Genomic DNA, 26,108 nt, shown 5'->3' on the forward strand with positions numbered 1-26,108 from the left:
CCGGTGTCGACGCCGGCGGAGGAGGTGTGACGAGGTTGACCGGTGTCGGCGGGGACTCGGGAACGGGTCCCTCGGGCGCTTGCGGCATCGAGGCCGGAGCCGTCGACGGCGCCGGAGCCACCGGCAGGCAAGGCAGCCCTGTCGGGTCCGCGGGGCCCGAAGGCGCGCCAGCGGGCGTCGACGGCGGGGCCAGGCTCCTCATGGCCGAGAGGAAGGCACTGACCTCCGCCGGCGTCGCGTCAGTCCCAGGGACCGGCGGGTATGGGGACTTGCGCGGCGCCTGCGGTTCCGCCGGAGCCGCGGGGGTGGAACCACCCTGACCCTCGGCCGAGTCGCGCGACCGGCGAGGGGAGTCCGAAGAGCGGTGTCGCCTCTTGGACTTCTTAGAATGCTTCGACTTACCCGAAGACTTGGATCCCGACGACCGATGGTGACGTCGGCTGCGGCTCCGCGACCGATCCTTGGACCTCCTCCTGGACCGGGATCGAGAGGCGCGCGGAGCCGAGTGGCGAATCTCGAGAAGCTTACGGGACCGCTCCCGTCTAGCCTTCGAGGTCAGGGCCTTGCAGTCCGAACACGACTCCGCGTCGTGGTCGAGGCCCAAGCAGTACAGGCACCGGCGGTGATGGTCCGTAACCGACATCAGGCGGTTACAGTCAGCACAGGCTTTAAAACCAGGCATCCTACCGGCACCGGCGTCGTTAGACAAGATCAAAAAGGATCGAAAAAGTTAGTCAAAAAGTGACTAAAGGGGTAGCTCTCCCGGATCTGCGCTTACTGGCGCGGAAAAAAGAAGAACTGACGTCAGCGCGCAAAGGCCGCGTCTAAGTAATCCGACGACGTCATTCCGGCGCACGACGCCGACGACTGACGCGGAGCCGCAGACGACGCCTAGCGATGCGCAAGGGGTATTGCTGACGAAAAATCTTCCGGATCCAGTCTGACGCCTGGGGATATTCTAAGGTGAGGAATCTAACTAACGTGTTTCTTTCAGATGCAGTAAAGACAGTCCTCATGTAGGTCACCACATGCGGCATTTTTTTCCCCGCAGGTTCTACAGTATCTGAAGAAGCCTTATTTCGATGTGTCAGACATGGAAGAAGTTGTTTAGGATTAAATCTAGACTCTAGATGAAGAAAAACTTAGGAGTGTTCTGCAGGGTGCTGTCACCTTATAGTTCAAGTTTGTTTCTTTTTTTAAAAGGGCATAGATAGGCTATTCGGGTTACAGCTTATGTCCAGTTATGGTCCATTCTCATTTTATCCCCTATACCCGGTGGTCCAAAACGTCGTCTCGGTCAGGACCATCTGTGCTGTACAAATAGGAAATACAAATGTATTCAGACAGTGACACATCGGTCACTATGATTCACTGATACTACTGCACTGTGAATAATATCTTATTCATCTTAGCTGGTGTGCACCCAGTGAGAGATACACTTGCAACACCAACATTTTTAACCTGGCAAATTGACCTAAGTATATACAGGAACTGATTGTCCTCAATAAAACGGGTTGTTGCACACTATGACAAACGCAGAAGGTTGTAATAAGGGAGTTAACTTGGTGAGAGATTATTCACAATTAGGAAGGGAACGTTACAGTATGGGGAGTAGTGAGAACAGGTAGGTTATGTTGTGACAAGACAACATTTATTTTCTTACACTTAATATGAATTTGAATAGATTTGTTTTGTTTCATAGTAAATATGTTTGTTACTCACCAATTCTATGAGGTAAGAATAACACATTAAGAAGGATGTGCAATTTTACCATAACAGGCGGATACATTTTTTTAAAAACTATTTAAGACAAGCCTTGGCATAGCCAATAGGTCTCGCCTTTGGAACCTTATAAGTATTTAGTTATGCAGTACAATATCCATGGTGAAACAACATCAACTGCTGCATATCTAAACTCTTATAAGGTCCCAAAGTTGAGTCCTATTGGCTATGCCAATGCTTTATTTTTGTAGGCACCGCAAGATTGAGTGATTTGCCTAGAATCACAAGATGCAGAGCAGACGCCGAGACTCGAACCCGGTTCTCCAGCTCCATAGTCGGCGGCTCTAGTAACATTCTATCCCCATGTGACCTTGTATACCATAATCTGCTGCCCACGTAAAGCTCATTTAATGCCACTACGCAGAGTCTGCACTCTTGAAGCTGCAAAAAATACATGCAGTAAACAATGGCCGGCAGAAAGGAACTGCCTGGCACTGGCATGGCAATGAAGTCGCCCTATTACAATCCACTCACGCAGGCAGTGACATGAAGTGAGCCACGAGGTGACGCCAGAGACCGGCTCTGAGCCCAGCAGGGACAGCGGCTAGAAGCTGCCTGATAGTTGGTATGCTGGCTTCCTATTGGTGACAATCACTGTGTGTCCCACAGCGCAGTGGTACAGTCCAGACGCTTCCACATTTGCACGCTTGATAATCAGGACCATCGACAGGGCCTGCTGGTTAAGGGTAATCGCATGTGGCCCTTCATCCTTGGCAGCTCGATAAGCAGAAATAATGCACCCTGGAGCCTGTCCTGGCGACCGCCAGTACAAGACCGGCAGCCAGGCGGTGGAGAACAGCAGATGAGCGAGCGCAAGGGCCACTGATGATGGTTGATGGAAACATATTACATGTTCCACCTCACCAGAAGCACAGGTGACCGAATTAGCTTCAAAGAGTTCCAAATATAAATGTAAACACATAAAGCTGTATAACAAGTACCAGAACTATGGAAATGGGCACGGATATCAGTGGTACCTTGTTAGTTCACCCTTACTTCGACCTTCATGCAAATTCGTTTTTTCACCTGTTCGATCACCCAAAAGGCTTGTCAGAAACCTTGGTCAATAACTTAAGGAGCTAAGGGATGTGAGCCTGACCAGACCTTTGCAGAGGAATAAAGGAATGAGGACTGGGGTAGAAGAAGTCTGCCCCACTTCATGCTTAGTTTGGCCCACTAACGAGAAAACTGGTCACCTCTTCAGCAGAACACTATCCATGAAACGACATAGCGGCCTGAAGATGAGCACGAGGTCACATTGCAGCACTTTACAAAACACCAAAAAATAAATAAATAATTAAACCCCCCCTTCCTTTCTCTTCCCTTCTACAGTTATCTCATGTTTTTTGCTCTCTATTCACACCCTCTGTAATAATGTTCACAATTCATCGCTGTCGAAACAGGTAGGAGTAAGTGTGCATATCTCAACAAATGATAAAGCCCTCTTGGAGTGAGCTGCCACAACCAACTTGGAGAGCTAAAACTGGCCTGTGGTCCTCTCAGGCTGCGGCTTCGATGAATATCAGCATATGACAACACTCCTAACTTCACCATGTGACTCCGGTGGACAGGCGCTCAATTCCATTGTAAACAAATACTACTAATGTAGTGCGTAGTGAGGCACGCTTTAAGACACGAGGTGCTGTATATAACGGGAGATTTCCTTCCAGTCTGCTGCAGAGCTGAAGAGAGAGGGACTGAGAAAGACATAAAAGGCAAGTACTGTACTGGATCAATTGTTTGAGGTTCCATGCGCGTGGTGACAGAATAATAAAGAGACAGCTTCAGGGAGACAAAGAAAACAGACAGCTTTAGAGGGGTGGAGGAAAAACACAGACAACTGGCGACAGAGGAATGCGGGGCAGAGAAGAACAGAGTCAGAGGAAACAGAGAACAAGCCCGCGAGTGGTGCGCGCGCGCTAAAAGGAATTTAAAAACACGCGTGGTGCATGCGCACTGCAGGAACGCGCGGTATGCAGCTGGCACCCGGCTGTGCTGCTGCTCGCTCCCGGGCACCCTAGGCCAGGGGGCAGAGAAGGCGGGATATGCACCCGCCTTGGACCAATTGCGTGCTGTCTTTCTTAGAAAGATGCACGCAAAGGCCTATTGCAGGTGATGAAAAAAAACCACACTTACAAGCGTGTGTTTAGAGTTTAAAAGCCCTTACAAAATGCCTCGCAGAGCAGCCCATGCGCGCTGGCTCAGTCGAGACCTAAAAAATGGTAAATAAAAGAGCACGGGCCATGCATTTGCAAGCACTGAATAAAAAAAATATTTCTATATGGATAAGCAAAAGTCTTGAGACTTGGTTAGTCGTAATTTGAAAATGTACTGTGCCATGATGATTATTTTACTTCAAATAATTCAACTATTTGAAGACTGAAATCAAGTACTAATAAATATATATAATTATACATATTATTTGCTCACAAGCATTTTGCGCCAATATTAAAAAATGAATGTTACCTTTCTGAAGAATTGCTGCTAGGTGTTCACCCAAAAGCTGCTTTTCTACACGGAATATTAGTGGTTTCCTGTGAGAGACAGAAATGAGTTCACATGAACATCTACTGATGGTAAACACGTTCACCCTGAATGGTAACTTAGACCATCTTTCAATTTAGCTTTATCTGCTCACATTTCAGGTTTAATTGTAGGGTAATGTGAGAATTTGGGTTGTTGGCTGAGTGAGGTGGAAGCCCTGCTCAAGCAACAGCCACAATCCCTGTCAGGGTAAACCACAAAAAAAATCACTAAATTAACTTGTGTTTAACCCTCTAGTAGGCTGGCAAAAAAAGCAGTCAGGCTTAACTTAGAGATAATGTGTAAAGTAATAATGCAGCACACAAAACGTAAAAGTGAAAACACAAGAAAAATCCCACACCAATTTAGAAAAATAGAGTATATTTTCCTAAATTATTGGACAACAAAAAGTCAATCAGTAGAACAGGAGGTATGAACTTTTAAAGTTTAAGGTAAAAACTAGCTCCTAAAGGATCAAAGCACCAACCATGAACATCTAGTTGCGTGAGATTGCGGCAAAGTTGAAAGATATGGCCGAGCGAGTGTCGGATATGAGAAGTGAATTGGGCCCGGCCTGCGCTTAGCTTCGGGCTTAGAAGAAATTTTTCAGAGCTGTCCTTCCAGGTGTAGCTAAGCAGTCTTCTGAAGTACACAGCAAGCCACAACAGCAGGCAGTCCTTTTAGAGTCCTTCCTCAGCTCCTGAAAGCGCACTGAAGAGTGGTACAGAGGGTCCTATTTTGTATACCTGGTGCCTTTGTAGTAGGAGAAGTTTCTAGAGAATACCCTTTGAGGTGCTTGGAATTTCCTGCCTGACTTGTAAGTGGGGCTGTGCCCAGCTCCCCCCATCCCACCAGTGATGGCCCATCCAGACACACCTAATCTCTCTATTGTGTGGCTGTATGGGAGGAATATACCAAGTCCAACAGCCAATGAAACCTAGTCATGTGACTGAGGAACAGGCAACAGTCACCAAACAGGTCAATGAAAAAAACTACTTTCTAAAAGTGGCATTTTCAAAATTGTGACTTAAAATCCGACTTTACCATTAAAGAGGATTTTATATTACAATTTTTCAGGCACCAAATATACATTTTCTACCTGCTCTCAATCAAATGTTAGCACTTATTGAATGCAATAAGGCAACCCACAGTTATCATATGGGAGAGGTAGGGGACACAGTAGTGAAAAACATTTTTTTTTAGATTTTCTCTACCAACACATGTAAATCTTAGAAGTATGTATCCAAGCTTTTAATTGCAATGCCCCCTGCAATGTCTAGGGCTACCTTACTCAGATGCAATAAAAGAAGAGTTAGCAAATGGGTTATTTTGCCAAGTCGAATAGGTAGTTTTAAACTGCATTCAGGCTACAATGACAAACCTGGAACATGTTTTAAATGACTACTTATGTGGGTGGAACAATAAGTGCTGCAGACCCGCTATTGGCATTTAATTTACAGGCCCTGTGTATATGGTATACCCCTTTACTAGGGACTTATAAGTAAACTAAATATGCCAATTAGGTGTAAGCCAATTTAAAATGTTTTAGATAGAGAACACAAGCACTTCTGACTAGTTAGCGTGATAAAGTGCACAGAGTCCCAAGGCCAACAAAAACTAGTTCAGCAAAAATAGGAGGGGTGAAGGCAAAAACATTAGGAGGTGATACTGCAGAGGGCCAAGTCCAACAAATACAATAAGAAAAATTGCATTGCTAAGTCATTATTTCCCCCATAAGGGCAAATTGTTCTGCGGCTCATAGCTACCTCTTATCTACAGTCCTGTTGTGGTTAAGGATATCTCCCTAGAAACAACCTGTATCAAATAGGAAATATATTGTCCAACATTTTACAACAGAAAATGAAATGCGCTGAAAATCTATTTGGTCCTAATCTTTGAAAATTGGTTATTGTTTTTTAAAATCACTGGCTGTCACTGATCACTCCTGAAGTGGATGACTACCCCATTATAGCAGGGGGTTGAACACTGAGTAGCTAGTAGTCAAACTGCAGATTGTTCATGTTTACAGGATATTCTTTTTCTGTATCAGAATGCATTGGGAGAACATGTAAATTGAAAGAAGCTGAGTATTCTAATGGTGAAATGAAGAATGAGTAATTATTGAATTATATTATGGATTTTTAATATAACTATTTCATGAATATTAAAAATGAGAAAATAATTTTGGAAAATCGATTGAGCTTGGTAGTGTTTACATCACCAGCAGTATGTGTATAGTACAAGTGAAAAGAAAACACAGTTTTTTTACTCTGGGTGAATGAGTGCATGGTCAATTGATAAGTACCAAAGCAGGCAATTTTAGAAATTATTTAAAACACTTATAACACGAAGTGCAAAGAAATATATACATTTTTCCATTCCTGTTCCGCTGTAAATCGGCCTCCGTTTTCTTTGGGATTCACTGCCTAATTATTCACATGACTAGTTGCCATTTTCTTCACCTCCCGGTCTTTTCTCTTTATCTCGCCCTTCTGCAACTCTCGATGAGGTAAAAGGATTTTTTGGGTCTCCAGGCAAAATAAAAGCTTCCCATTTGGGCACTCATCCTTCTTAGCAAGAAGGGCATTTTTAGATGACTGGCACTGTTTTATGGCGGTGCTGTAAAGCAGACACCAACAATGGCACTTATTTAGCAACAACTCGCCAAATGTAGGTTATATTACATGGGATTTTGTGAAATGTAGCAATTTATCATTTGAGGACACTGCCCGAGAAAATTTGGTCTACACTCACTGTGTGCTGTGATCCAAATAGGTCATTACTCGATCACCTTCTTCTTCCAAACGTTTGTTTACATGATGGAGATACTCTGGAACCTGGAGAAAAAAATAGTTCAGACTTAAGTCCTGTAATCTGCTGTATTTGATGTTTCTGTTTGAAATCAAATAAAGATATTACAAATATTTTGGTCACCGTTAACAATGAAAGTGGAAACAACCTTTTGTCACAGGTGCCCTGGCAATCCACACCAATTTATAATGTGGCTGGTTTCATAACAACTATACTTCTCCCTGCATAATTAAAGGCTATGTTCCTTCTGGAATTAAACATCTATGGATAATATATTAAGTGCCATCATTATAAAAAACTTTTAAGAAGGCAGTGGTGCACTACAAAAGATTTAAATGTACTTCATATGTTGGAATTTTACAACAGCATGGATGAAAGAAAAACTATTAGAACGTGCTTACATTGCACTGGAGATTTATCTGAAGGGCCTTATACAATAAATAGTTTAAAATAGGACACAAGATCTACTCTATTGGATCACTTTAAATTGAGTAACTTTCTTTAGCTAGGCAATGCAATGCTGCGCCCACCGCTATAACAGTAAATGCTGAATAAATAGGCACAACAGCTAAACTCCATTCTATACGGCACAGTAGCTAAGTTCCTCTCGGTTCCTTCTTGGTCTGAAAATTGGGTACCATAAATTGGATAGAGTAACGTCTGTCATTTATAGTGCTTAAATAAGGCAGGAGCGCAGGTTGAAGCACTATACAGAAACAAGTTATTGCTTGCCACCACTTGTAATACTCTGTTACTTCACCAGCCAGGAAAAATGCAATTTAGAAGAGCACAGATAAGTTTCTTCTTGCATCTCCAATTCAGTTGGCTCAATTCTGAAAGTGATACCAGGACAATACTAAAAATATACACAAAGCACAGATGTCACTTTTTAGTGGTTTAAAAAAAAACACTAATGAATCGCTTGAATTTGCATGCAAATATTTTTATCTCTAGTATAAATGGTGGTATCAGGTGAAAAACACCCGTCGGAGCCTTTTAAAAAAAAACAAAAAAAACAACAGAAGAGACAGTTAAGTGTTCTAAACAGGAAAAACCTTGCGGACTTGAAAAATGCAAAACTTTGCCTCTACTAAGTTTTCTAGATTCTTTAACTTTTTTAAATATACTGAGTTCTTTCTCTCAATGTTATGCTTATGTGAAATCCTTGAAAATACTGTACCTCTCTTTCTTGCATTAATCGTTGGCCCTCTGCAGCGTACAATCGATCGGTTTCCTCCAAGAATCTTTGTTCAAAGCATTCTTTATACACCTATAGGAAATATAAATGAAAAATCAACATTTGCTCCTAGAAGAACAAGTTACTTGCCTTTGGTAACGCTTTTTCTGGTGGATACAGTATCTGCCTGTGGATTCCTCACCTTGTGAATATCTCCTGCGCCAGCAACATTCTGAAACTTTTTGTAGCTCTCCACGCCAACGAGGACGACGTCACAGAAGCACGGCTCCGCTCGCGGCTCCGCTGACGTCACTGGATCCATAAGAGGACCTTGTTGGCGTGATGACGTCAGTTCCGCCCTTTTTTCCGTGCCTTCGAGGCACACGGACGGACTGACAGCAATATATATATATACAGTATATACAGTACATAATACACAAAACACCACATACAGTGTGAAGATAATACAGGAAGGCAAAATAAATAGCACCCTTCCTTTGACAGAAATAAATGAATTTTGAAACATCATCACTATTGTAGGTATACAAGGGTGGACAACGGGGAGGCGGGTGGGTCAGTGAGGAATCCACAGGCAGATACTGTATCCACCAGAAAAAGCGTTACCGAAAGTAAGTAACTTGTTGTTCTGATGGATACATCTGCCAGTGGATTCCTCACCTTGTGAAAAGATTCCCACAGCAGTCCCACTCCCGCCAGAGGGTGTCCACCCTTCTATACCAAAAAGTCCTTCAGGACGGAATGAGCAAAGTGTCCATCCCTCCTCGCCTCGGAATCCAAGCAGTAATGCTTCGCGAAAGTGTGAAGGGAGGCCCAAGTTGCCGCCCTACAAATGTCCTCCACAGGAACACCTCTAGACAAGGCAGATGTAGAAGACTTTGCCCTGGTGGAATGAGCACTTATACCCTCTGGAGGTTCCTTACCGGCCACAGAGTAACAGCTCTTGATGCACAAGATAATCCATCTGGAAAGGGTGCGCTTGTGCACCGCTCTGCCTTTCCTGCAGCCAACAAAGCCCATGAAGAGCTGGTCGTCCACTCGAAAGTCCTTAGTCCTATCGAGGTAAAAGCTCACCGCCCTCTTAGGGTCCAAGCGGTGAAGCCGCTCCTCCTCCTTGGAAGGGTGAGGGGGGAGGATAGAAGGTAGGAAGGGTAATGGACTGCCCCAGATGGAAAGGAGTTACCACCTTAGGCAGAAAGGCAGCCCTGGTCCTGAGTACCATTCTTTCAGCATGAATAGTCAAGTACGGGGGTTTTGAACTCAGAGCTTGAAGCTCACTTACCCTCCTTGCCGAGGTAATGGCAATGAGAAAGACCGTTTTAAAAGACAACAGCCTCAAGAGACACTTGTGCAAGGGCTCGAAAGGAGAACCCATCGGGTAAGTTAAGACAAGATTTAAGTCCCATTGAGGCACAATAAAAGGAGTAGGCGGAAACTTATTGGAAAGTCCCTTAAGAAATCGTAATACAATAGGTGACTTAAACAAAGACGGCTGATCCGGCCAGCAAAGGAAAGCCGACAAAGCCGATAAATATCCCTTTACAGTAGCTACAGCAAAGCCTTGCTGAGCAAGAGAAAGAGCAAACGGATATTGGATAAACGAGCCCTCAAAGGGTCGATAGACTTCTCACCGCACCAAAGAAAAATTTAGACCACCTATAAGAATAGATAGATTTAGTGGAATGACGTCTGGCAGACAATATTACATCTACTACATCAGGTGTGAGAGAAAAATAATTCAGGTTGCCCCGTTCAATCTCCAGGCATGAAGGTGTAAGCTCTGGAGGTGGGGGTGTAGAACCTGCCCCTCCGACTGCAAGAGGAGGTCTGCCCTCAGAGGGAGATGAAGCGGAGGGCACGAGGAAAGGTGGAGAAGATCTGTATACCACATCCTTCTTGGCCAATCCAGGGCGATCAATATGACTTGGGCCCAGTATTGGCGAATCTTCCTCAGGACCCGAGGAATCAAGGGTATGAGAGGAAACGCGTAAAGGAGTTGTGAGTCCCATCTCAACTGAAACGCGTCCCCCAAAGCCCCCTGCATCGGATACTGGAGACTGCAGAATGACGGGCAATGAGCATTCTCGTGAGTGGCAAACAGGTCCACCCGAGGAATTCCCCACTTCCGAAAGATGTGACAAACCACCTCCGGTTGGAGCCTCCACTCGTGGTCGGCAGAGAATTGCAGACTGTCTGCACGCACGTTCAGAACTCCGGCCAGATGATTTGCCATCAGACAAATCCGATGATCCTGAGCCCAGGACCAGAGACGCAGAGCCTCTCTGCAGAGACAATGCGACCCCACTCCTCCCTGCTGGTTGACATACCACATCGCTGTAGTGTTGTCCGTCAGGACTTGAACCGACTAACCGCGAAGGAAAGGGAGGAAGGCCTTGAGTGCCAAACGTATCGCCCGCAACTCCAAAAGGTTGATGTGAAGCAACCTTTACTCTAGAGACCAAAGACCCATGATCTCCAGATCCCCCAGATGAGCACCCCACCCTAAAGTGGATGCATCCGTTATCACTGTGGCCACAGATGGCGGTAGATGGACGGGCTTTCCTTGAGACAGATTGCCCTCCATGCTCCACCAAGACAGATCCGCTGCAGCTTCTCTGGAGATCGTGACTAACTCCCTGAGATCTCGGTTGTGCTGATACCACTGCCTGCGGAGGCACCACTGGAGCGCCCTCATGTGCCAGCGTGCATGGTTGACCAACAGAATGCAGGAAGCAAACAGACTGAGCAGACAAAGGACCTTCAGGACTGGAACGACCGCTCCATTGTAAAACAAAGGAATCATTTCCTGTATGTCGAGAATCCTCTGTGGAGGTGGGAATGCTCGACACACAAAAGTGTCCAGTACCGCCCCTATGAACAGGTTGCGCTGAGAGGGCACCAGGTGAGATTTGGGCATGTTTATCGAGAAACCCAATTTGTACAACAGCTGGGTTGTAACTTGCAGATGATGAAGCACCTTCTTTGGCGACTCCGCTTTGATGAGCCAGTCGTCCAGATAGGGAAAAACTGGAATCCCCGACCTTCTGAGATGGGCTGCCACCACTGCCATCACCTTGGTGAAGACTCGAGGTGCAGTAGTAAGACCAAACGGAAAGACCGCAAACTGATAATGTTGCGACCCTACCGTAAAACGGATATACTTCCTGTGCGACTTCAGGATGGGGATGTGGAAATACGCATCCTGCAAGCCGATCGACACCATCCAGTCCATGCCGGAGCCGAACACGGATCCGGAGGAGCAGCCGGAGTCGAACGAGGTCGAACTGGAGCCGGTGAAGATGGAAGAGGCGTCAATGTACTCAGCGCCGGGAAATGCCAAGACGGCGTCGCCGGGAAAAAAGGCATAAATGGAGCCTGAGCATAGGCTTGAGGAACCCCCAAATTGAAAGCCATAGGACCCAAAAAGGCATAAATGGAGCCTGAGCATAGGCTTGAGGAACCCCCAAATTGAAAGCCATAGGACCCATGGGACCCGAAGGTGCTCCAGAGGGGTACATCGCTCTAGTGAAGACAATATACATCGCATTCAAATAATACAAAGGATCTTATCCCAGGCCTGAAAAGGGGGGATATGGCTCAGACTGAGGCATAACCGGACTCGGGCCAATCGGCACCAACGGTGGAGCCAGCGGAGTCGAAGACTCATCAGGAGCCGGAGCTTTTTCAACTGGAGCCAGGAAATGTGCCGGTGTCGGAGATGGAGCCGGAGCGTGCTCCGGTGAAGCCGCAGGCGAGGTCAGGCAAACAGGAGAAGCAGGAATAGAGACAGGAGAGGGAGACACAAAGTCCTTACGACGTCGAGTAGAGGAAGTCTATCTCGGAGCCGCTTCTTTATCCGAACGGTGCCGAGAACCATGCCTCTTCTTTTTATGCTTCTTGGACTTAGAAGCATGCCCCGACGTCAACTTCGATGCCGACCTCGACCTTGACCTGGATTGTCTTCTACCTCTCTTCTCTTTTTTCCTTGCAATAAACAACTTGGCTTCTCTTTCTTTTAAGGCTTTAGCGCTCATCTTTCGACAGCAGGAGCATCCCACGACGTTGTGATCCGACAACAGGCACCAGACACAGTCCTCGTGCGGATCCGTGATGGACATGTGCTTACGGCACTCCCTGCATGGCTTGAATCCGGACTTCTTTGTCGACATCTTTAACAAGAAAAAAGAGAAACACAAGCAGAAACACAAAGTAACTAGCCAAAGCTACGGAGAGTCCCAGAAAACCGTTAGTGTCGACGGCGCGGAAAAAAGGGAACTGACGTCATCACGCCGACGAGGTCCTCTTATGGATCCAGTGACATCAGCGGAGCCGCGAGCGGAGCCGTGCTTCTGTGACATCATCGGCGTGGAGAGCTACAAAAGTTTACGAATGTTGCTGGCGCAGGGGATATTCACAAGGTGAGGAATCCACTGCCAGATGTATCCATCAGAAGTAGTTTTTACACTTCATTGTACACAAGAAAATTATATTTTCATTGACTACTAGGTTTTTATAGTGGTAAATCTGTCAGCGTGTTACTACTGCATATCAATACTTATCAAGCTTCAGGAAGTAATTCAGTTTGCGCTCTGCACTATAGCTCATGCCAACATCAACATGAAGAGGAAACAGAACCCCAAAGCATTTAACTGCATACCTTGGAAATTATTTTATTAAAATTCTGGAAGGAATTCTTTGTTCAAAATGTGGATGATGGTTAATACATTTGGAAGCATAACCCTTATATGATTTCAGCTTGCATCTATCAGGATCACTGTCAAACTGACTGCAGAAGCACAATGCTGGATGACAGCTGATAATGAAGACTGACTACATGATAACAATAATTCTAAATGACATGTTTATGAGAAAAGTCACAACAGAAGCACACAAAAGGTGTTTTTGTAAGGCTATTGTCAATTTCAAGGAGCATGGTAAAGAGGCAACAAAAATAAACCTGGAACTTACCTTGAAGACAAATTGTCAATTAATTAGGTCAGTTTACTCTCTTGCAGTGACCCCAGTGCTAAGTGTATTTGGCCCTCTCCTATTTAGAAATCTTGGACTCTATTGCAGCCTTATGAAATACAAAAAAATATGGATCAAAAAGATTATTGCATGTCATGCTAGAGATGTTTACATACAAGAAACCCCAAATCACTGACTTGGCCACCTTCAATTAACTTCTAAACTAATAAGTGGAAGGAACCTGCCTATACAGCCAGAAGGGAGATCAGAGTTCTGGATTTTACTGCATTTCTACTTTTCAGTATACTACCAAAACAAGAATTCTCTTTAGGGCTAGAGATCAGGGAAAGGATTTTTAGGGTTTTTTGGCTGATGATCTGAGACTGTACTGCAGCATTTATAACAAGAAATGGAGGGCTTCTCTCGATGGGTGTGGCCCTATTCATTGTATATCTATTGCATACATCACTTCTCTAAATTTCATTAGATGGTGGGATGTAGTACTAAGAATTGTGTTATTCATTCTGTACACCTAATTTCACTCAACGTTCTTGTGTTTTTAGAAACTTGATGAAGGTTCTCAACCAGACTCTCACTAATAGGGCAAGCCATTCCAGGGAGTGGAACCTTATTATACCAAGAAACACAGCACTCGGGTGATAATAATGGCAATACTAAACTTTACTTCTTTAAATTGTACTCTGTACATCCACAAATGTCAATAATCAGTTAGGATATTTTCTACATCAAACCTTTGATGTGCTTATATTCTTTTATGCATTTAGAGAAAAGAACTTCCTCTGCGCAATTAAACAAAAAACACCAAAACACAAATCAATGACATTCCAAGTAAATTGCTTTTCAGGTAGTGTTTTATTCAGCTCAAATATGAATCTTCAATTGACCTTCCCCGTTCTCACATCAGACACACAAATCGGGATCCATTTTGACATAAAAGGAGGTAAGCACTTTTTTCTCTGCAGTCTTCTTACGCAATTTTTCATGCGACTAGTCTTTATTTTACTTTGTATCAAATGTTTAACTGCCTTTTAAATGGACGTTAGTAGTTAATAATTCACAGAAAGTATGCCAAGTGCATCAACTCTTCGAATCCCTTCGTTTCTACTGCGCCTTGAAGGTGCTCCCAAGAAATCCGTTGCTTGAGCAGTGTTTCTTTTATGTTTTCACCTCTTGTGTTAGTTGGACTTATTTGTGCAAAGCAAAATGTAATCGGAGGTTTTTGATTCTTAAGTCATATTTATGGTCTGTTAATTCCACTTCATTTTACATTTATTTCCATCACTTAGATGTAGTATGTACCACAATGCCATTTTTGTCATAAATACATTGTTTGTTTAATAGATTGATGGCATTTATTTTGGTTGTGTTAGACTTGGCATCTTTTGGCGTGTTTTCCCTGAGTTTTTGCTTTCGGACCTCCCGGTTTTGACTCTGTTTTTGCTGGTGTAATGATTCTGCACACTTTCTCACTGATGATCAGTGGTAAAGTGCAAGTGCTCCTGTTGTAAACTATGTTAAGGATTGGTGTTTCCATGATTGGTACATTTGATTTACTTGTCAGTCCCTAGTAAAGTGCACTGAGCGTGCCACGGCCTGTAAATCAAATGCTGTAAGTGGGCTGCAGCACTGGATTGTGCCAGCCACGCAAACAGCCTGTAAATGTAACTCTGGCCTGCCATTGCCGACCCTGTGTGCAGTCTGGGACTTCCAAGTCGACTTGGCAAGTGTACCCACTTGCCAGGCCCTAACCTTTCCTTTTCTTGTCAGTCACCCCTAAGGAAGGCCCAGTGTACCCCTGTGGGCAGGGTGCAGTGTATGTGAAAGGTAGGACATGCCCTGGTGTGTGTGACATGTCCTGATAGTGAATTACTGCCAATTTCGTTTTTTACTATTGCAAGGCTACCTGTTCCCATAGGACAGAATGGGGAGTTTGTTTATAACATCTTATAAACATAACTGGCCCTAGCAACTAGGTGGAAAAATAAAGTTTAGTATGCCTGAACTCAGAATCTAAAGATGCATCTTTTAAAAAAGGTAATGTTTTTACATTCTGTGTTTGAAAGTACCACTTTTAGAAAGTAGGTATTTTCATGCTAAGCCATCCAGTAGGCCTCTGCTGGGTTTGTGGATTGACTGTCTGAGTTTTGGATGACAGGGGCTGGGGAGGAGCCGTGGCTCCAGTTAGTCTAGGTGGGTCAGGAAAGGGCTGAATAGACCTGGGCTGCATTTAGAGTAGGGGGAGGAGATTTCCTTTCACGTGAATGGGCCTGGTCTGCCTCTGATAATGCCATCTCCACCTCCTGCCAGGAAGCCACACCAGAGCGGGCAGAACTGGTTCTGACTGGGCACAGACACACACTGCCTGAGAGGACAAAGGATTTTGGGCTATAAAAATTGGGGCCCCAACCCCTGAATTTTCGAACTCTTTTGTACCGAGAAGACTGCCAAGAAGAAGAGCTGGGGAAGCTGTGAGGAGGAACTACCACTTTGCGGAGTGCTTTGCTGTGTTGGCCTGCAGTGGCTGCTTCTGTCCTCGACAGTGAAAGGACTGGACTGAACTTTCTGCAATCTATTTTTGTGAGTTTCTCCAAGGGCTTGAGGTAGAGCTTGCCCCCTGTTCAAGAAGTCTCAGGAACAGCAAAGACTTCCAGGTTCTTCAGCCCTCAGTGTGTTTTGTGCTGCAACAAAAGAAAACGCAACCCGACGCAGTCTACGATGCCGCTGCTGACTGTGTCCGGAAGGCACTGAGAGGGCACCGCCGCAACACCGCACTGAGACCCTGGTCTCACCGACGAAGCCTGCTGATGCCGCCCCTGAGCCGCTGCTCGCACCGCGACCTGTGGACACTGCACTCCGCACTGCCTCGCTTCACGACGCAGCCTTGGTATCCCCGATGACGATGCTCCACGCCTAAACTGATGCTGATGCTTGCACCGTGGTACAAGGGCAACGCTTGTAAAGTTACACGACTAACCGCCCTCATACCGCACAGCAACCTTGGCCTACCGATGCCAGCACCATCGACTCCAGTTCGTCAGCCAACGACAGCACTTCAGCAACAGCGACGATGCTGCTTGCACCGTGACATGCCAGCACCGCATCACTTCGCACCGCGACCCTGGTCTCACAGACGATGCCTTATGATGCCGCCACTGAGCTGCTGCTCGACCGCGACCTAAGGGCATGGCAGGCCGCACTGCAGCACCCGACGCCTGCCAATGCCAGCGCTCCTGACTTCAACCGCGAGGAGTTAGATCTGCAACGCGTGAGAGTTCAAGGGCCCGACGACTCCTGCACCAACCTCCGGAAACCGACGCCTGCGGACACCGTGCTTTCGGAAGTTCAACTAGAGGTTGCAGATGCCCTGCATTTCTAAAGGTACTGTTTTGCAGGTCTTCCAGACACCATAGCTGGCCCGCAACGCCGCGTTCAGTCAGAACTGTTTGGATTTGTTTATTCACGACACAGTGATAGCCCCAGAGGGAGCTATCGGCTTCAAGGAACTGTTCTTCAAGGTTATTTTGATAACTGAAGATTTCTAAGTACTGTATTGTGGATTTTTATCGATTTTGGTCTGGTCTTAAGTATATAAAAATATTGGATATTTTTCTAAACTTGTGTGGTGTCCTTTTGTAGTGCTTACACTGTATACCTGTTAGTTATGTAAAAATGCTTTACACACTGCCTCTATGATAAGCCTGACTGCTAGTGCCAAGATACCATGGGGGTGAGCAGGGGTTATTTAGGAGGGGCACTTAAAGTGTATTCCTTCTGGCAGCATTTGTTGTGCTTTCAAAGTCAGACTGTCCTTAGGCAATTTCGTCTGCAAACTGCTGCTATTTATTTTAACAGAGACCTGTGTGTAGTTTTGCTTTTGCTGGTTTTAACTGGAGGGAATTACCTAATTTGAACCTCCGTACACTGAACAAGAATGTGTGAAAGAGAAGGCTACATGCAGTCAGTGCTTAATTTGTAAAAGAATGGTTGCCGGTGGCCAAAGCTCTGCTTAGAAGCCCGCAATCGCATTACTAAATTGCGGCAAGTCGAATGCGTAGTTTCGATCCACTCCACCACTTGCCAGGCACATTCCTCTAGCTCAAAATGCAAGTTCCTCTTTTCTCCCTTTGTGCCAATTTTCCAGTCTTTCTCCTCCTCCTCTTTTTCCCTTATGTGTTGTCAATGTGTGATGAGGAAAAATAAGTGCTGGAGGGCCCCACTCCAACCACAGGCTCAAATTAAGCACCGGCTACAGTATGTCAAAGGTGCACAGGGACCAAAAACATGTTAGCTTTACAAACGAAACATTAACAATTAGTTTAAAAATCGCAGAAGCACGAGACGTGCATGTGATTCAACATTACCTTTTTGGGCCCAATTCACAAAGTCTATCTACATTGAACTTACAGCAGGCGGGCAACTAAAGCCAAATTTCGGGGGGGGGGGGGGGGCTGAAAAAATTTCGGGGGGGGGGGCTAAGTCTTCCAGCCATAGGCAGAGCGGCTGTAAAAAGGGGTGAAAATACAACAAAAGCCTCATTAACGAGTAAATGGTCTTTTAAAGACCCGTGAAGTACTCTGGTGCGGCTGCAATTAGACGGACGCCAGCCCGCGAAGCTATCTCAGCCGGGCTGACACACATGACGGGGGGGGCTGAAGCCCGGTGAGCCCAATGGGTGTTGCGCGCCTGACTTACAGGCACCAATGACTTGACTTACGAGAGCAAATTCACGTTTGACAATCACTAAAGTGAAAATGTACTCATGAAGAGATTTCCTCGTACATTGTAACAACCCAGTATGATGTAACATTATGTATAAATCATCTTTCAGTTGTGGGAAGTGCATGTTTTAGGACAAGTATACCAGTGCTTGATTTGTAAAAGAGAGTTCTCATGCTCAAAGCTCTGATCCAAAGCCCCCAGTGCTATTAAATGTTTGTGGGCAGAGTACTGAGGCGGCGTGGTCTTGAACCCTCCTCATGCCTCTTTCATGCATGACTGGTAGATCTCACTATGCAGACTCAGATCACTGCTACCCTCCAATCCACATCCCAAACCCATCCACCCCTCCTCTACCCCCAGACCAAACAATTTACACGCCCCCCACACCAGACCCTAGACTCGACAAAATCCTACTTTCACTATAAAATATCAAAGACGACCTCCAAACGCTAAGGAACTTGATCTCGCAGCAACCCAAGATCAGACATCACGCTGAAGATGCAAATTGGAACACGCATAGCAACAGTCCCACACGCCAGTACCAGTTGCAATTATGATCCCCTAATCATCCGCCCCCAAGATGGAGAACAGTTCCTTACCGCAATACCACAACCCGACCGGTCCGCAGGAAGAATTCTCTATCCTCCAAGGATATACACTCCCTTCTCCTTTCTTACGATCTCCCCCTTCCCAGCCAAAACACAGAAGACGCGATCAATTTGAATAAACTTTCCTGAATCAAAACCATTCTTTTCAATACACACAGAGCCCTTAATCACATAACTAGAGGTATAACCCTAGAGAATCTTGTGCAAGTTCCGCTAACACAGGAACCTCCAACCTCCACCAAGTCGTGTCTCAAATGTATACTACTAAATTGTAGATCAGCCTCAAAACATGCAGCTGACATACCTGATCTAATACTCACTCACGAACCTGACCTCCTAATCCTAACCGAAACATGGTTAACTGAGTCGTCCACGCCTATCCTCAACATACTGATTCCTCCTAATCATGACATCGCCCGCCTAGACAGCCCCGACAGCCCAGGATGCGGTATTGCCTGCATTCACCGGAATAGTCTCTCAGTGAACGGCTCACTTTCACCGGTTCTATCTTCATGTCAATACCTCTGTTTAGATATCACAAGTAATAACAAACCTGTTCACTGCACACATTCTACCACCCGCCAGGTGATAACCTCACCTTCATCGAGCAATTTATGGATATCGTGACTACAAATATTGGTCAACAAAATACCCAAATATTCCTCAGAGATTTCAATCTCCATTGGAATGACCTTAATGACCCAGCAGTAAATAGCCTCAGAACAATACTTTCGGACATTGACCGTATCCAAATCTGCAATAGCCCCACACATGTCAAAGGCTCAATCCTTGACTTGGTTATTGCCAATCCAGAGGCCATTCAGCTTTACACGATCCTTCCATGTGATTGGTCTGATCATCATTCCATCACTTTCTTCATCAAGGAATCAGTTAAACTACGTTCAACACAATCTACGAGACCTAAAATATGGAAGAGGAACCGAAAAAAATCCCTCACAGACCTATCCACATCCACCAGTGTCAACCTCCTGCTCCCCCCGGAAGACCTATCTGATGTTCAAGCTTTGACAAACCATTACTTTAACTCTCTGACCACAATATTAGAGCCAACCGCTCCACCACAACTGAAGAGGCTCTCCACAAAAGACTCTAATCCCCGGTACGACGGTAGACTCAACAAGGACAGACAAGCCCTAAGACTAGTTGAACGGCGATGGAGGTCATCACCTACCCCTGACCACCTCAAACTTCTTAAAGCCACCAGAAACGTCTACTATAGAAAGATTAGACATTCAAAAGCAAACGTTATCAAAAATCAGTTTGACCAAGCCAAGAACCAACCGACCCCAAAAACTATTTGAACTAGTTAAAACTCAATCTATTGGCGTATCTCACAATTCCCAAGCTGGACAATGCACACCACCCAGCTGCGAAGAATTTGCCTCCTTCACGAAAAAGACAGAACTCTTGAAGATGGACTAACTTAAGGCCTTAGTAGCTCAGACTGACACTGAGAAGGACATGTCATTTCACACTCTAGCAACCCCAATCTCTTGCACATCTAAGCTCGCCCTCAAAACATAACGCCTCATGGTACTCCTTCACAACTTACAGTGAAGAAGCAATTTTAAAAGCACTCGCGTCCTTGAACCCTTCCAACCACATCTCAGACATCTCTTCCTGCAAACTACCTAAAAGACTTCATACCGCTGCTACTGCCACTTTGGACAAAGATTATCACTGCCTTACTACTCAAAGGAATTATTCCTGATATTCTCAAATCAGCCCAAGTATCCCCCACCCTAAAAATAACGACGGCGGACCCTTTGGACTTAAATAACTACCGACCAATTTTCAACATCCCAACTCTGGCTAAACTACTAGAAAAATGTGTACTCATCCAGTTGGACAACCACATCACCAATTTCAACCTGCTCAATAAATTCCAATCTGGCTTCCATGCAGGGCATAGTACTGAATCGGCAATGACCCACATAGTAGATGACGCACTAAAAATCCTAGACCAGAACGAATCCTGACTACTTCTCCTGCTTGACTTATCCTCGGCCTTTGACACCGTCAAACATTGTAATCTACTAGACCTCTTGAAATATAGAATGGGCTTATCGGGGTCAGAACTAACGTGGTTTACCTCTTTCCTCCTAAATAGATCTCAAAGTTCAATCCTTGTCCATGGCCGTCCCAGTCACATTAGGAGTCCCGCAGGGCTCCTCCCTCTCACCTACACTGTTCAATCTATTTATGAAGCCGCTCACTGCTATCCTCAACTCATCAAATATCCACTTTCACATGTACGCAGATGACCCGCAACTATATTTAAAGATAAACTCTCCGGGGGACATAAAATCTCTCAATCTAAAGCTACAAAAAACTTGGTTGACGGAAAACCACCTCAAACTAAACGCCCTCAAAACTGAATTCTTAATAATCGCTCCGCCTAACCAATCAGCCATCATACAAGAATGGCTTAAACAACTTACAGCGCTCAACTGCCATCCTCTTATAATTGATTCAGCAAAATCGCTGGGAGTAACTCTGGACAGTAATCTAACCATGCAGAAACAGATTAGTGCCGCAGCAAAAGGAGCAAACTTTCAGATGAACACCTTGAGAAAATTAAAACCCTTCCTTACAGCAAACGGCTTCAAACTGGCAGTCCAAGCACTAGTAATCCCTAGACTAGAATATATAGTGAAACTCTCTGTGGTCTCCCTAGATCTACAACTGCCCCTCTAAGAGCATCACTCAACTCAGCGGCTAGGCTTATCACAGGTTCCAAAAGAAATTGCCACATTTCCCCCCACTTCAAAGCTCTCAACTGGCTACCTTTTGAAGAAAGAATTCAATTAAAAATCGCCTGCATGACGCACAAAGACCTACATCGCAACACCCTGAGCTATCTAGCCCAGAAACATGAGCGCTCATGTGGAAACAGGTCCTCCAGGAGCGCCAGCAATCTTCTTCTGCAGCCACAAAGATTTGTCAAAAAGAAAACCTATAGCCGCACCTTCTCTGGAATTGCTGCAAGGATTTGGAATGCATTACCCCCAGAAACCAGACTGAATCCCTCAACTGCCTGTTTCAAAAAGGAAGTTAAATCTCTTCATGACGATATTCACTTGATCATTGTATCTGACTCTTAGAACAACTAGCTGTAACGTAAGACATTACTTTGAAATACAATGTTTTTGATTTGTTCAACTACCTTACTTGTAAAGCGCTCCGATACCCGCAAGGGTCATGTTCGCGCTATATAAAACCTTCAATATAAATAAATAAAATTCACCCCAGACACTCCCTCCCATTTATCTCACTATTACAGGTTCCTGCTTGTCCCTTTCGGTTGTTTTTCCATCTTTCTCTTCCTCTGTCTTTTCGCTTTGTGTGTTTTCCCTTCAATTGCACTTGGTAAAGGTATTTAATTGCTGGTCCCCAAAAATACGTGCTGGTGCCCCCCACCGGCTCAAATTAAGCACTGGGTATGCAGGACCGGACTGGCCGTAGTGGGACCAGGCTTTTCCCAATGGGAAGACAGGGTGGGGGGCCAGTTTTGTTACCGGTGGGCGGCAATATCGGCCCCCTTTAACAAAATCGTCCGGAACCGGCCCTAGCAAAGAGGGTACCGCCTTTCCCTGGCAGTGGCAGGGGCCCAATGTAACATGCTGAGTGGGAATGCCGCAGTCCTGCAGAGCATATTACGAGTTTATCCACTGCCTTCATTTCATGGCGGGCTCCCCACCATACAAAGGCTAGCGGTGGAAGAACAAAGGGGGCCCTATAGGGCCCCCCGCCATGGGGATGTATTCGGGGGGGCACATCTGCTATTACCCCAGGTCCAGCATGGCATGGACGTCACTGTCCGTGCTGGAACATTTTTGCCAGTCCCAATGCAATGCCTGTTTTTCTGGCACCATCATGGGAACAGCAAAAATACCAACCGCCTGCACGAGAAAAACTCATAATCAGGCGGCCAGTCTTTGCGTGGCTTTGGCACAGCCACACCGCCGGAGATCCAGCGCAACTGCGCCAAAGTCGTAATCAGCCCCTAAGATCTTTGGTTCTAATGTTAATAAGGTGTCCTTTCCTACCCTATTAGTGGCAGCATTTTAGCGCTAAGGCGCCTAGGCATTCATGTGCTTTAGAAAAAATATTACTTACTTATTTACTATGTATAATTACAAATGCAGAACTGACTTTTCATGCAGCTAATGGGTATTCATAAACCTTCTGCAGGAGACTGCGATAACCCAGCAACTAGTTTCCAAAAGTGCTCTTGAAATCTTTGTCAATTGGAAAACTTTTTGAAGCTGCATCCAAAGGTGGGAATAAACCCACAGGAGAAGGTGTATGCATTATTTAAAGAACGGATACCTCCTGACCAATAGGCATGTCCAATTTATTAGCATACAATGCTATTTACCATCCGTAATACATATTACCACTTTTTTAAAGTGCTGCACAGTGTGCGTCAACCTCATATCTACACACATTACCATTTGAACACAGCTTGAGTAAGTGGTAAAACAAGCTTGTGATACACTTTAACCATATCATTGATAAGGAAAAACTGCATGACAGTCTGCATAAACTGATGCCTACACCCTAGCTACAGCAGACTCATAAAAATTGGAGACTAGCGTAAGGTAGTAAGTTTCTACCCCCGCTTCCCTAACAACCTCAGACAAAGAGTCAATCAAAGGAGGCAAAAATATTTTCCACAGTCCAGCCAACAGCTACAGCTTGGAGCACTGATTCAATCTGCTTAAACAGGGCAAAAATGGTGTTAACATTATTCACTGTAGACCTCCACCGCACAAACCCAAGCTGGTCTGGCAGGAACAGCAATGCCAACAGTAGCATAAGTCTATGAGCAAGAAAGTTCACTAGAATAACATGAGACAAAAGAATTATTGATGTGGGTCTCCAGGACAGAAAAGAAAATAAGTTACTTACCTGTAACAACGGTTATCCAGTATTGATATATTTCATAGATTCACATTGACATATGAGGACTAAAAAAATAAATAAAGAAAATAAATGCCTGAATCATTCTCTGCCGTCGAGATGGGAATCCTACTGTAACATAATCAAGCAGTATTTTAATAATGCCATAGGCTATAATGGCCCTGAGTTGTGTTACATAGCCTATCTATGTCCTTTTTAAAACAAGCATTGGCATAGCCAATAGGTCTCGCCTTTGGGACCTTATAAGTGTTTAGCCATGCATCAGTTGATGTTGTTGCACCAAGGATATTGTGCTGCATAACTAAATACTTGTATGTTCTGAAAGGCGAGACGTATTGGCTATGGCAATGGTTTTTTAGCATAACTATGTTTCTAAACACTACTACAAAGTAATGAATTGTGTGTTACTGAAAAATCTTGTTCTCGCTTTTTTGCTTTAAAACCAAATGTGGAACAGCTTTACAATTAGTTTTAATGCTAAAGTAGCATGAAGGCTAAAAATACAAAATGTACCTTCTGAGCATTGTGCAGTAATATTTTTTTAGCATACATAAAACACCCAATTAGAGCATGGTAGTTTTGATTTTATTTTTGAGCTACTGGCATTGCTAATATGTGTTGTTTTTTGGGCACTTTATAAGTGTGTAACCAAACATATTGGCAATGGTTTGTCCAGGAATAACTGACAAATGTTTGTTAGTTTAAATTTTATTGCAATACTTTTTAGTTACCATTTTTAGTACTTTAAAGTAAGTTGAGTGGAAAAAAATATTTATGATGTACATTTATACATGTTTTATAAATATATTCATTCTGTTGCAATATCTTTTAATATTTTTGTAATAATGCCATTGCAAAATATTACTTCACATGTCTGCAGTAAATATGGCATAAGTGCATCAGATAAGTTTTCCACATCTGTATTGATCATAAACCAGTCTATTAGAAGTTCATTGCTAATATCCATAGATTGATATGTTTCAGTATTGTGCACTTGTGTTGTTATTGTAGATGGCCCCAGAAATCTGTGCACACGCAGCAGACACAGGTTCAAATGAAAGCAGAGCTGACTATAAGTTTCATCCTTCCTATATCTTGATAAGAGAGGCAGCATGTGCTAGGAGAGAGTGCTTGTTTATATGGTGTGTGTAGAGAGCAGCCCCTGTTTTAATGTGTATTGATAATGTGCACCGGTAACGTTATAAAAATAAATGTAAACAAATAAAACCAGGGTAAGCACAGGGAGATTAAGTGATTGTTATTGGCAGCGATCAACAAGCCTAAAACTTGGTTAGGTGGAGACGGTTAACAAGTGAGGGCGAGGGTGAGACAGGCAGGGGAGAGAGAGTAAACAAAGATATAGAAGCAGGCGCGGCCACGCTAATTAAGAACAGATGGCCCCACACACAGCAGCCACAGGTTCAAATGAAAGCAGGGCTGACTAAGTTTCATCCTTCCTATAACTTGAGACGAGAGGCAGCATGTGCTAGGAGAGAGCGCTTGTTTATATGGTGTGTTTAGAGAGCAGCCCCTGTTTTTTTTTTTAATGAAATCTTTTTATTAAACAAATAACAAAAGACAGTGGCATAAAAGCGTACATTTTCTTCCCGCAAGGTACAGTGTTGGTTACAAAGTATAGCAGTTGTGTAACAGCGTATTCACACTATTGTGCTGTCTCAGTTCTGGGACTGCTAAGCATTGCTTGTTCTTCTAGGGAGGGGGCCAGTGGGGGCTCACATATATTCCCACGGTATACATTCCATTTAGTCCATAACTGTATCCATTTTCGAGGACATCCACGGACCACGTACACCGTTTTTTCCCTTGCCATACACCAGTCCATGTCCTGTTTCCAGGCACTGACCTTTGGTGGCGCTGTCGCTCCCCAGTGCCTGGCAATGTTGCTTTTGGCGACCATCTGCCCCAGCGTCACCCAGGTCCTACCTCTTGTGTTTAGGTCCGTGGGCTCCCAAATATTTAGAAGACATCTTTTAGCCTCAGGCCGCAGCTGCACCCCCCAAATCTCCTCCATGCATTCATGTATTTTACCCCAATAATTTTGGATCAGTGGACACTCCCAAATCGTATGTAGAAAAGTCCCCTCTTGGCCACATTTTCTCCTGCACCTACCATCTGCGCTCCTCCCCATATGTAGCAATTGGCGTTCGGAAAAATAAACCCGGTGGAGAATTTTCAGTTGCACCAGTCACAGTCTTGCCGATATGGCCACTTCCCTAGGGGAGGACAAGGCCTCCTGCCATTCCTCGTCGTCTATTTCAAGTCCGTCTCTACCCCATTTCTCCCTCAGTGCCAGCAGGGGGTCCGGGGTATGGTGTATTCATTTTTTGTACGTGAGGGATATACTCTTTTCGGGAAGGTGTCCGTCTAAGAGCCTGTCCTCAAGTGGGGAGGACTCCGGCAATGTCGATCCCTTTGGAATATTGGCCAGCAGGGAGTGCCTAACTTGTGCGTACCTATAGTGCTCCGAGGGTGCCATGTCATATGTCTGCTGTAGCGACGCAAATGATACCATT

At 44.8% G+C, this 26,108-nt stretch overlaps 1 protein-coding gene across 1 annotated transcript in view; it reads right to left on the reverse strand.

Moving 5' to 3' along the window:
* The window catches only part of CUL4A (cullin 4A), a 408,579-nt gene that overhangs the window by 235,339 nt on the left and 147,132 nt on the right, over nucleotides 1–26,108 (reverse strand). Inside the window, exons 7-9 of the mRNA XM_085622501.1 lie at nucleotides 8,297–8,386; nucleotides 7,060–7,142; nucleotides 4,249–4,316 (exon numbers count right to left, since the gene is read on the reverse strand). Coding sequence (XP_085478627.1) covers nucleotides 4,249–4,316; nucleotides 7,060–7,142; nucleotides 8,297–8,386 — 241 coding nt within the window. The remainder of the gene's footprint in view (nucleotides 1–4,248; nucleotides 4,317–7,059; nucleotides 7,143–8,296; nucleotides 8,387–26,108) is intronic.

Source organism: Triturus cristatus, chromosome 8, assembly GCF_964204655.1.
Source record: "Triturus cristatus chromosome 8, aTriCri1.1, whole genome shotgun sequence".
Taxonomy (NCBI): Eukaryota; Metazoa; Chordata; class Amphibia; order Caudata; family Salamandridae; genus Triturus; species Triturus cristatus.